Below are 12392 nucleotides of genomic sequence, written 5' to 3'. Positions count from 1 at the left end.
CCCTTTGAAAATGGCCATGACAGTTTTTCTTTGCCAAAATTTAGAGTAAGTTTGGAGCGTTATTTAGCCTCCTTTGCGACAAGCTAGTATGACATTGTTGGTGCCAATGAATTCCTTCGATTTTCTAGCTTCATATGATACCAGTATCTTCACTCTAGCTTTAGAGCTGAGCCCGCTAACGCGTTATCGCGTTAACTTTGACAGGCCTAATCAAAATGAAAATCTTCATTAAGATCGGTGCTCCCCATCTGTTTAAAAGAAAAGAAAACTAACTCACTAGATGTCCCCCACCCCCTGTTTTCTCCACTGACTGCCCGTCCGCACACATCCAGTCATCCAACCTGTAAATAAAGCCTGGATTCATGCCTCCTACATATTTATGGAGTCATCTTTTTTTGAAAAAAAAACTAATATTGAAAGCAGCTTAACCCTCATTTGTCCCCTTTTAGCCCCTGCCTGTGACGACGTGTGCTTTTACCCGTGCACTGAGAAGATAAGCTTGCTTTGAGTGGTGTGTACAGGACAGATACAGGGCCGCTTTGATCCTGAGCTCTGCTACACTCTGCGGACTTTCTCTTTACGCCGCATTAGATTAGACATGTTGGATCATATGTGGTCGTGAATATGATATCAATGGATACGTTTGTGCTTGCAGACATGCACTACTAATGTGTGTCGGGTTTTCCCAGAGGTTAGATTATGTAACACAGAGACATGACAAAGGCCGAAACAGATTAACTAATACAGTATTTTTAGGCAAGTGGATTGTGCATCCTAATAATTTTCTTTTCTGCAACAACAACAGTTATGTAGAACCATAGACTGTGTTTAAGAAGTGGACGTAGTCACTGTGACGTCACCCATTGGTTTGTGGACTGACGTTTAGAAGCCTCCGTCGCAATCTTGTTTTTTTTTGCAACCAGAAGTGACACAGAGACGGAGGAGCTAAGTACAACCGAACGCTGGACAAGACATTTTTAGGCGACTAAAAGGTTGCAATTAACTTGCATGAACTGAAAACACACTGTGAAAGGGTTAAAGTTGTAAGACACACGGACAACTCCCAGACCAAACAATGCCGTGGTAGCAACTTGTCAATCATAAGTTAGCCACGCCCCTGCTTTATGGTCTATTTTACTTTAACGTGACCATAATTTACTAAATGAACATCATGCAGTATTGAAGAAGACTTTAAACTAGTGATTGAGACCATAAACTCATGTTTACAATGTTTACTGAGGTAAAGTGAGAAGTAGGCTCATTTTCTCATAGACTTCTATACAGTCAGACTTCTTTTTGCAACCAGAGGAGTCGCCTCCTGCTGGCTATTAGAAAGAATGCAGGTTTAAGGCACTTTCGCATTTGCTTCACTTTTTAGACCCGAAGGCAGCCCACTATGTAAAGTCTATGGTGAATTTAGGGCTGACCTGAATGCTTCGAAGCCTCAAAGCTTCGACCGTTGCCATGGTATTTGACCTCCAAATCACTATTCGAATGATTCGTTTTAAAATTATTTTTATTTTGTTTATATATATATATAAGTATGTAATAATAATGTATAAATACCCAAATTGCCCATGAAATAAGGAATAATCCGACAACATTATTCATTATTAATATTCAATATTCATTATTATTAGTTATCTCAGACAGATATCGCTGTTTATTGTGTTTAGAGGTCTGTGTGTGTGCAGCAGTGCAGCAGCCGCACTGTCCCGGCCACTGAAACGGGGGCGATGGAGACAGACAGACAGAAGAACCTGCCGCTCTGTGATGCTTCGAATACCTTCGGAAATATTTTTCACCGAAGCTTGAAAGCCCAAAAAATTATATTCGGGACAGCCTTAGCTGAATTTAAATGTGTGGCATTGTTATCACAAACTGCTCTTTCTTTTTGTAAATCTGTATCATTTGTGTTAGTCACAGAGGTCAACCAACCAAAACATAAGCCCCTAGCAGCCTTTGTCCAAAAAGCCTCAGAGCGGTGTGTGTAGTGTAGGCTATGAATGGATAACTGCTGAGACAAAAGCCATTTTGCAGCTCTAGTGCTGTATGATAGGTTCATAGGAAAAACAGCTCAGCATCACTGTCCCTCTGTTTCTGTGTAAGGATTTCCCTGGAAAGCCACAGCTAATGTCCTCATCTCTCCAGGCACATCATGGGAAATATAGTCCCCCGGACTCTCCATCACCTGAGTCCCTTCTTGCATTCAAATCTGGCTGACCTATACAGTACATGTCCCCAGTGTGTGTGTGTGTGTGTGTGTGTGTGTTTGCTTTGAGCTGGCTATGCGGGGATTACTTTGCTGTCATGATGAGGTATGTGACCCCCTTTTTTTGTGGGTTTGCTGTGGGGGGTGTACGATCCCCCATGCTGAGCTCATTTGAGTAATGGATATCTAGAGGGGGTAATCTTTTTGTCCCTCCCCCTTAAACTCTGCTGGAACACCCCACCCCCATCGCCACCGGCAGCCATCGGCAGCCATCGGCCGTTCCCTTCCAGGATCCCTTTGTGTCTGCTGCCACGAAGGCATCCGCCATGGCAGCTTGTGTTGCTGCACCAGAACTGACATAGACGGGAGACCTAATCTCTGTGAGAATGATGCAACATTGCTGAATATGCTGGATAGAAAAGTCCCTTCTGATCAATTACATCACATTTTAATACTGCTGTACTGTAGGTACAAAGCATTGTTCTCCTCCCTCTATTATGACACACCTAAATCATCATGGGCGCTGCTAATTGTTTTAAGAAGTTGCATAACAAGTTCAGTGGAAACCTTGTGTGTAATCAAGGTGTGACAAGTAATTGTATGTTAGATACACTTACATTGAATGGCTTTGTTTGTCAATTCCCTGCCTATAACTACCTCATGGAGACAAAGGGAACATTTGAACAAAGCCAGTGAAAAGAATATGAAAAACTTTCAAGGCGCTGCTTTTCTTTCAGACTATGATGAGGTCAGTCAAGGAAACTGAGTGTCAGTGAGGGATGGGGCACCAAGAGAAACAGGGCCTGGAAGGCTTGTGAAGGTAGAGAGGTAAAAGCTTTAAGGTCCAGATGCACCAACCCAACGTCAAAGAACTAGCGGCGATAAAGGCCACCAGTTGCGTCGCCTCACGTCGCCAAACACACCTCAAAGACTACAGGCGACGGCCACCTACCACGTACGTTCTGTGCCTGCGTGAGAGGAAATAACGCTCCCTACCAGCAGGTTGCAGTAGTCTGTATTTGTCATTCAAAAAGGGAAACCGGAAGACCGCGGATATACAAGCTGTTGTTATGATACATACATGAAACAAAGCGCCGTGTCGTTGTGAAAATATCCGTGTATTGGAATGATCAGATAAGATGAAGATGAAAAATGAGAAGAGCCTTCTGTGTTTTACCTCTTGACTTTACTCCTTTGCTTGCTTTCCTCACTTCCCTTTCTGTTCTCCTGCACTGATTCGTTAAAGCTGAACCGCCGTTCAAAGTGATTTCTCTCACCGACGTGCGCCGCCGCCGATTCAACATGCTGAAGCGGCCGAAAAAACTCTGGCACAGGCAGATGAGAGCCGACGGTGCGGGACACACCGAAAAAACTAAACCGACGGACGCTCACCGACGATCCCAAACTGTCCGACGGCCGACCGTCGGCTTGGTGTGTCAGGACCTTTAAACAAATTTGTTGTGTCCTGAATTGGCAAAGTCTGAGTTCAGACCTACTATATCCGATTGAGAACTTGTGTCAGGACTTGATGAAAACTACTATTTGCTTGTGCTCCCCATGCAGCTTGTTGTCAGAGCTTTGTGTTCATGTGTTTACACAGTTTAAGAGTTTTAGAGCAACAATACTAGGCAGGTGTGTCCTTGTCAGTTGGATTACCTCTGTTTCCCTTTGGCAGCCGTTTGTATTGCAGTCAAGATGCATTCTCTCTAATCGCCTCTTATGTCGCCTCTCGCTTAGGGTTGGGCGGTAATTCAATATGATAATTTATCATCTTTCAATGGAATCATGATGAAATCATATATTGAGACATTGTGATACACAATTACATCGTCTAAATTGATAATAACAAGCACATACTAACTCAAATATCTCAGAAAATCTGAATTGATAAGAATTTTGCTTGTAGGATTACCCCAGTGTAGTTAAATCACACTATTGTCCTAATGTGACTACTCTGTATTTGTGTGCATACGTGTAAACATAGTCAATGTACTGTATAGATGGAAATATACTTACATTTTTTCTCTATAATTTCCCTTGAAACCGCACTAAAGTTCTTAATTAAAGAAAAAATACGCAGTACTTTTCATTTGTCAAGTATATAATTCACACAAGAGTATACAAATAGCCTTTACCATGTGGTTATTCCATATAGACTATTTATTTATTAAAGTACCAGAAATTATGATATATATGGTTATTCAGATATGAAATTATGTATATCGAGATATCGCCCAGCCCTACTCTTGCTGCTGTACAGATGAAGTGCAAGCATATGTAAGCACGTAGTGAGAAAGGTACTGAAAAGCTGTTTTAGATGGACTGTAATTACGCAGCAGGTGTGTGCGTATGAGTAATTCCGGGACTGAAACCAGACAAAACCAAGTTCTGTGTTAGAAAACAGTTTGTCACAAGACCACATTGAGCTCTTCGGGGCTTGTTTATGCTCCCGTATGACTGTAAATGACCTCTCGCTGTCTGAAAGCAGTTAGATCCTGTTGCCACTGAGGTTGTGGAACAGGTTAAGGGATAGTTGTGGGATCAGCAGAACTCAGAGGGAAGTCTGTTCATGTCCACTTTCTCTCCAGGATATGACCTCTCCGTGACCTGTCGTCCATCATCCGGACCTGACTCAGCATTCTGAATTCCCCTCGTAATCCTCTGTAAAAGCCCCTCATCTAGATTTAAGACTTGACTTGCTCGTTGACTTATGTAGGTATTTCTGATTATTATATCTAGTTAACCTTTTTTGATAGATATCTGTGAATTTAATTCAGCTCAGGGGTAATGCAAAAGCTGTTGTCTTATAGGAAACTGCAGAAAATCGGAGGATTTTGATTGATTTACCTTTTTATTTAACTAAGATAGCCACTTGAGATTGAAATCTAAAGGGGTATCCTGGGCAAAATGACAGCACAACTGTCTTCAGAAACTAAAACAGAACCAGCATACACAGTAAGCTGAGGAATACAGACAAGGGAGAGAAGAAATCCTGATTTTTAATTGCTGTTTCCAAAAAAACACACATTCCAAATAATTGCATTTGTCAAAAACTTAACATTCACAAATTAAGCATATTGTTGTCCACCTGCCATAGCTCATGGCAAACAGAAGATTAATTGGGACTCCATTTAAATGCCACACTGAAATGCACCATTTAAGCGCCGTATTATGTAAATAGTCAGTAATTAGTAAGTTGGTAATTAATAACACAGTGTCACTCTTGTTTCATGAACACGCATTGACCGTCTTCTCTGTCTGGTGTAATGGCATCGTATCCCTCTTGATGCACATCTTGGAATGAATGACTGAAACTCTCCTCTACATGTTGACTAAAAACATGTTGCTGAAAACCCAGGGCCATTTAGCTAAGTGATTTCTTTTTCCCCCCTTGTCTCCTCTTCATGCAGACCTAGTTATGACTGACAGTTCAGCAGCGGGGGGTTATTGGTTAATGCATGAATGCTAATTTACTAAGTGTGGCTCAGGTCTGCACTTGGTGCAGGCTGAGTGAGTGAATCTTAATAAGGCTATGCTTTAACCTGTGCTTGTGTTTACCCTTCAAACTAGAACTTATTTGAAGTTCCTGCCGCACATTTTTATAGATAACTATTTTTGTCACGTACAAAAGCACTAATTTCTGAACATTTCTCGACGCATATTTTTTTTAAATATAAATGTATGGCTTTGTTGTCATGCCATTTAGCTTTCTTCCTTTGTCTTAAACCGTTCTAATCATGTAAACAATTTCAAAAGCCTGCTGCAGCTTGGCTTTCACATAGAGCAAAGAGGAAAACCTGATGGCTGAGCTATTGGACGCCTGAGGGAGGAGTTTGTTTGCACTCTGCTGCTGCCACCCACTGGCGACAGAAGAGAATGAAAACACCTTTGTCACTTTTGGTCATAGTTCAGTGCATTTTGGTAAATGATTCTAAAATAAAACAAGAAAAAAAAAAAGTGCTTCAGGCTTTAAACCTCATTATATTTTAGAGTCATTTGAGATATGCATTGTCTGCTTAACTTTACCAAGAGCTTCACCAGGAAATAATGAGGGACAAGGCTCAGAAATTTGGTTAGCATGTAAATAAGCAGTCTGGTTTGGTCTGCAGAGTTTGGACCATTTTAAACAAAGCAGGTGTGTAACTGATGTCTTCTCTCACACCGTACATGAGGCCTGTCACGTCAGTGTCTCATTTTCTTTGTAGGCCAAAATATGTTATGCTGTAATGCAAAGATAATACATGTTGACAGTATTTCACTTTATTCCCTAGTACACTTTTGACTGTGTTTTTCAATCTTAGTTTGCCTTAGTTTTGTAATGTGATTGACACACTGGTCATTTTCTGATTACTGGTGTACATATTGTGTTAGTGGGTTTGCTGTAGGTTAGTAGGATTTGTGTGCCTCAGGGGATTACATTGCTTTTCGATTAGGGCTGTCAATGTTAACACCATAATAACTAAAATTAGCCTCCTCATTTTCAAAGGAGTTCCTTGGCCTCTGACCTCATGTGATAATCACATGCAGTTTGGGGCAAGTCATAGTCAAGTCAGCACACTGACACACTGACAGCTGTTGTTGCCTGTTGGGCTGCAGTTTGCCATGTTATGATTTGAGCATATTTCTTTTATGCTAAATGCAGTACCTGTGAGGGTTTCTGGACAATATTTGTTGTTGTTTTGTGTTGGTAATAGCCAGTAATACATTTGCATAACATATTTGTCCACTGTGATGTTGATAAGAGTATTTAATACTTGACAAATCTCTCTTTAAGGTACATTTTGAACAAATAAAAAATGTGTGATTAATCGCGAATAACTATTTGAATCGATTGACAGCCCAACTTTAGATGGTATAATCATCTCTGAGTTTTATCAAAAACCTAAACAACATGTAAATGATTACACTTCTCCAGAGTATTGCATGTCTGTGTCTGCTGTCAAAAAGCCCTTGTAGACCACCTCTCGGAGAAGTGTATTCCATGTCATGTTCAGGCCCTGCGACTGGAAACCTAAGTGCGGATCATGTAAATGTGTTAAGGCTGTAGTTGTACCACAGTAATGCCCCCATCTTTATGCTGGAGTACGGCTGCAGATTAGAGTAACTCCACCAACCTTCAGTCCGGCGGTCTCTCCATTCGCCTCATATCAGCCAGTAAATTCCTCATTGTTGCCGCCATCATTCCAGCTCCGCGGGGAGTCTTTCTGAGCTAGCTTCTCCATCTCATTCCCACTCTCCGATCCTGGTGCTCTGTGAGGAGAGAGAAAGACGGTGTTATTGTGTCTGCTTGCACACCCACACACACACACACACACACTGGGAAAGGCTTAAGCAGGCTACCCCACTGAGTTGCCGCCTAGCATAATGTGTCTGCTGCCCCAAGGAGACAGAGTGAAGGAGGCCTGTACGAAGCTGTAGTAATCCCATGCGGGATCAATAGCAAGGTGCAGCCACGCGCCTGTACGCGCATACCATCACGTCTGGATCAGCGAGAAATTGAACAGCACAGATAGACATCCAGCGCCCCCCTCTAAGTGATGTATGTCTTTCAACATCTCCGCTGTCACTGATAATGACAGGGATTTAGTCTCAGAGGACAAAAAGGGAAAGTTAAAGATGGAGGATGACGATGGGAAGAAGGATGTTGTTGACAAACTGAGACACTCAAAACATGAGATGACTTCTGGACCACCACAGATCTCTCAGTATAATGCAGCGTAGCACAGGGAGAAAAAAACAGCCATCTTTCAGAGCAATTGCATTGTGGTAATATGAAGATTTAACTACAAAACATGATCATTTGGTTTCCTAAATAAACCATAGAAACAAGAAAACTTATAATTTATTATGTAAAAATTAGGGCTATCAAAGTTAACACGATCACACATTAATGCAAATTGTTTTTTAAAAATCGCAACTTGCGTTTTTTTAAGTTAAATAACGCTCCAAACTTATACTAAATTTTGGCCATTTTCAAAGGGGTCCCTTGACCTCTGACCTCATGATATGTGAATGAAAATGGGTTCTATGGGTACCCATGAGTCTCCCCTTTGCAGACATGCCCACTTTATGATGATCACATGCAGTTTGGGGCAAGTCATAGTCAAGTCAGCACACTGACACACTGACAGCTGTTGTTGCCTGTTGGGCTGCAGTTTGACCTGTTATGATTTGAGCATATTTCTTTTATGCTAAATGCAGTACCTGTGAAGGTTTCTGGACAATATTTAACATTGTTTTGTGTTGTTAATTAATTTCCAATATTAAATATGTACAGAAATGTGCATATAGCAAGCATATTTGTCCACCGCCATGTTGATAAGAGTATTGAATACTTGACAAATCTCCCTTTAAGGTACACAAAAAAAAAGTTAATTAAATATTTTTAATCAATTGACAGTCCTCGTAAAAATGAAATATTGGTAGATATATAATTTCAAAATTACAAATTCCTTTTCAGAAACTACCAAAGGATTTGTATTCGCTCAAAGTTATTCATTGATTAAATGATTTGATCTACATTGTTATATCAACAAAGATAAAAAAAAAAAAAAAAAAATCCTTGAGATTACAAAAGCTGTCACTTGACGTTTTCATTTGTCTCCCCTCTGAAGCTTTGTTTCATTTCCGCTCATCTTTCTTTTTGTCTTTTTTTATTCCTCACTCAGACACTGCCGTAGCACTTTGCATCTGTAGCTGGAGAGGACTTAATCATTGTAGCTCTTTTGTGCACAGTTTTTGTCACGCTCTGTATCCTTGTCTTGCCTGTGTTTCTCACTCTCCGGGGCAGATTTTTATCATGCCGACCAGAGTCGGTTGTGTGGTCGAGTGGGTCAGAGCTGCATACGTAAAGCAGTAAAGGACAGACTTGACCTCTACATTGCAATCATGAAGTCTTATTGGGTCAGTGATTAGGATTTGATGAGAAGCGATCCACTGGGGGCATCAGTTGCTCACAGTGCGCTGACTATTAACTAGCCAGGCGTGCACGCGCACACACATCTGCCGTCCCCCCAGCCTTTTTTTTTTCCTCTCTCCAGAGGCACCCAGTTAACCTGTCGCTGCATTCAAGAATAATGATAGGCTGCTGAAAGGTTAGGGCGCTCTAATTGAGTTGTAAAGCGGTTGTTGGCGAGGTGATGACATTTCTCAGTGCTGTGCCGTGTCACAGGGATCTGTAGACATGCTAGGCCAAGTGGAGGGAAAGGGCAAGGACGCTGCATTCCTTAAGTGTATACTGCTCTGGCGAAACAGTGCCACTTACCAAAACAAAGTTAGTTATTGTTTCCTCCCTCTTTAGGATCAAATAAAGAAAATAAAGCGGCAAACTAACAGTTGTTTTCATTATTGCTTAATCTACCGATTATGTTTTTGATTAAACGATTAATTGTTTGGTCTATGACGTGTCAGAAAATAGTAAAAGATGTCCATCACAAGTTCCCAGATCCCAAGGTGACATCCTTCAAATGTCTAGCTTTGTCCGACCAACAGTCCAAAACCCAAAGATGTTCAATTTACCATCACATACTGTGTGGATGTTTGCTATTTTTGCGCCAAATGAATTCATTTTCTGTTGATCGACTAATCTAAAGCTGCAATGATTAATCCATTGTCAACTATTAATCGCCAACTATTTCGAAAAATGATTAATCGGTTCGAGTAATTCAAGAAAAAAACATAAAAATTCTCTGATTCCAGCTTCTTAAATGTGAATATTTTATGGTTTCTTTACTCCTCTATGACAGTAAACTGAATATCGTTCAGTTGTTGACAAAACAAGACATTGAGAAACACTGATCAACATTTTTCACCATTTTCTGACATTTTATAGACCAAACAACTAACCCATTAATTGAGAAAATAATCAACAGATTTAATAAACAATGAAAATAATCGTTAGTTGCAGCCCTAAATGAAAGAAAGCTACACAAGCCACATTTACTGTATCTGTTTTACATTTTAAACACTACTGTAAATACATTTTTCACATTTTTTTAATCACATTCTTTACCCCCAGTTTTAAATTTACTCTTTCAAAGAAAGTTTAAATACAATACTTAATTGTATGTTATAGTCATTTAAATGCAGTATTGTATTTGATGTGCTTTCTATTGTCATGATTTCTTTGGCCACTAATCGTTTCAGCTCCAAAAGAAAATGTATTCTCCAGAATAAAGCCGAGAGTTGGTCAGTACTTACTTATGGCGAATGAAAAAGAACCTAATTTTGCCATCGTGCTATCATTATTGCTGAAATGTGTCAAGTAAGGGATAATGTACAGCGAGCCGGTCATTGTTGTGAAATAAACCCTGACGGGGCGATGCAGGACCCTGATGCGAAGCTTATTACACGGCTACTTAATTAAGAAATCAATAATTTGACTCAAAAAGGGTCAGAGATCAGAACTGTATCCATAGCAACGGTCTGTTATACATAGCATCAGTCTGCTATAAAGAAATAACAGACCATAGAATGCCGTAATTGACCAATCAGAATCGAGTATTCGACAAAGCCATGTAATAAACTCTAATAACTAATCACTTACCAAACCTAATCATAACCTTTTCTATTTTTTTCACCAGAAAATTCTACAACATCTGCCTGAGAAAATCTACAACCGATGGCAGTTTCACAGTATAGGTATGTATTTTTTCACCATATGAAATACTTTGCACTGCCTTGAATGCTAAGCTTTGTCTCTCTGTTGCACCTGACGGGTAGTTTATATATTGTGTATGCATGTGTCTTCCCTCCTTATGCTTCTGTAACCTCTAAGATACACTTCAGGACAAAAAAATGGTCACCACAGCCGTGCCTAGGCCTTTCATAATGAAGAGAAAATAATTAGTCTTAGAAGAGGATGTAAATGGGAAATGCAAATGAGCACTTCATTTGAAATGCAAATAAGTAATTGAATTATGCTGCCATGATTTCAGTCCCACACAAAAAAAAAGGAAAACCCCCTTGCAAGAAGCGATAACCCCAATTATAACTGTTGTTTGTCAGCCGTTGGCAGCCAAACAGTCCAGGTCTAGATTGCTGTTGTAGATTGGCCTTCCCCTCAGGCTCGCAATTCCAAAATATCAAGACTCATCTGGGGTTGGATGCCCTAGACAAATTCACCACTTTGTCAGTCATTGGACACAACAAATCATCCCAGGCTTAAGGCTGCCTCTTGGCTTTTTCTTGAACTCTCATAGAATATTCTTTGGCGCTCATCAGTTCACGTGTCACTGGTCAAGATGCGGTGCTTTCAATGTGTACTTCTGCTTTGAAGAACGCTCAGCGTCGGCTGGATAGCCTCTCGCCATACCTGAGTTTTAATTGAATTGAACTTTTTCTTTCTCATTTTTTTCTACATCCAGTAGCATTGCTGAAAGCATTTCAGTGCCCCTGGGACAAATTCCTTGTGGTGGGTCGGGAAGCTCAGGAATGCCATTAATGACTTGTAGTGGTTTTGTCCTCTTTCGCTGAGGATTGCAAGGTCACAGACGTTTGACACAGACCATTAGAAGCTGAAGAAAAAATCCTCACACCTTTTATCATCCTCTGTCTGCTTACTTCTAACTCCCTCTGTCCTTAGCCCGAGAGCAGAGCTTTTGAAAGGATCCCTTTTTGTGTCCAACGTAGAAATGTTATTGATTGAACCTGATGAGAGGAGAACAATGAAAGCAGCAGACAAAAACATTCATAAACACATCAGCTTTGCTATACTTTTAAAATGACTTCTTCATGGCTACCACTTAAATATGTCCTGGTCAAATCGCTCAGTTAATAACCTTCATGATCAAGACTTAAACACACCTCTTGAGTAGCCTAACTTTTCCCTAATATAATCCATATTTGATCCTTAATCCTAAAGTTAAAGGTACAGTGTGTAGGGTTTGGTGGCATCTTGTGGTGTGGTTGCAGATTTCAACCAAATGAAAATCCCTCCGCTCACTCCTCCCTTTCCAAGACTGCGGTAAGCGTGAGCCGGAAAGTGCAGATCCGTGGTAACCCCATTCGCCTCGCTCAGAGGCCATCCTTACCATAATAACACTACTTTAGGAGCAACGGAAGTCAGACTGGCGGCTGGCGGTACCACGGTTTTACACTCTGTGGCTCACATTACCGCAGTTTCACAAGCGTGTCGGAGAACTACGGTGGCCTTCAGGTAACATAAAAACGTGAAAGACTC

General features: G+C 40.7%; 1 protein-coding gene across 7 annotated transcripts in view; it reads left to right on the top strand.

The window, feature by feature from the left end:
- Window positions 1–12392, top strand: part of ralgapa2 (Ral GTPase activating protein catalytic subunit alpha 2) — a 116432-nt gene that overhangs the window by 23119 nt on the left and 80921 nt on the right. For all 7 annotated transcript variants that reach the window (XM_037796715.1, XM_037796712.1, XM_037796714.1 and 4 more), the window contains exon 4: window positions 10795–10852. In XM_037796715.1, coding sequence (XP_037652643.1) covers window positions 10795–10852 — 58 coding nt within the window. The remainder of the gene's footprint in view (window positions 1–10794; window positions 10853–12392) is intronic.

The sequence above is a fragment of the Sebastes umbrosus genome, chromosome 16 (genome assembly GCF_015220745.1).
Source record: "Sebastes umbrosus isolate fSebUmb1 chromosome 16, fSebUmb1.pri, whole genome shotgun sequence".
Taxonomy (NCBI): domain Eukaryota; kingdom Metazoa; phylum Chordata; class Actinopteri; order Perciformes; family Sebastidae; genus Sebastes; species Sebastes umbrosus.
Note: the sequence above shows the minus strand (reverse complement) of the source record. Positions and strands in the feature narration are given on the sequence as shown.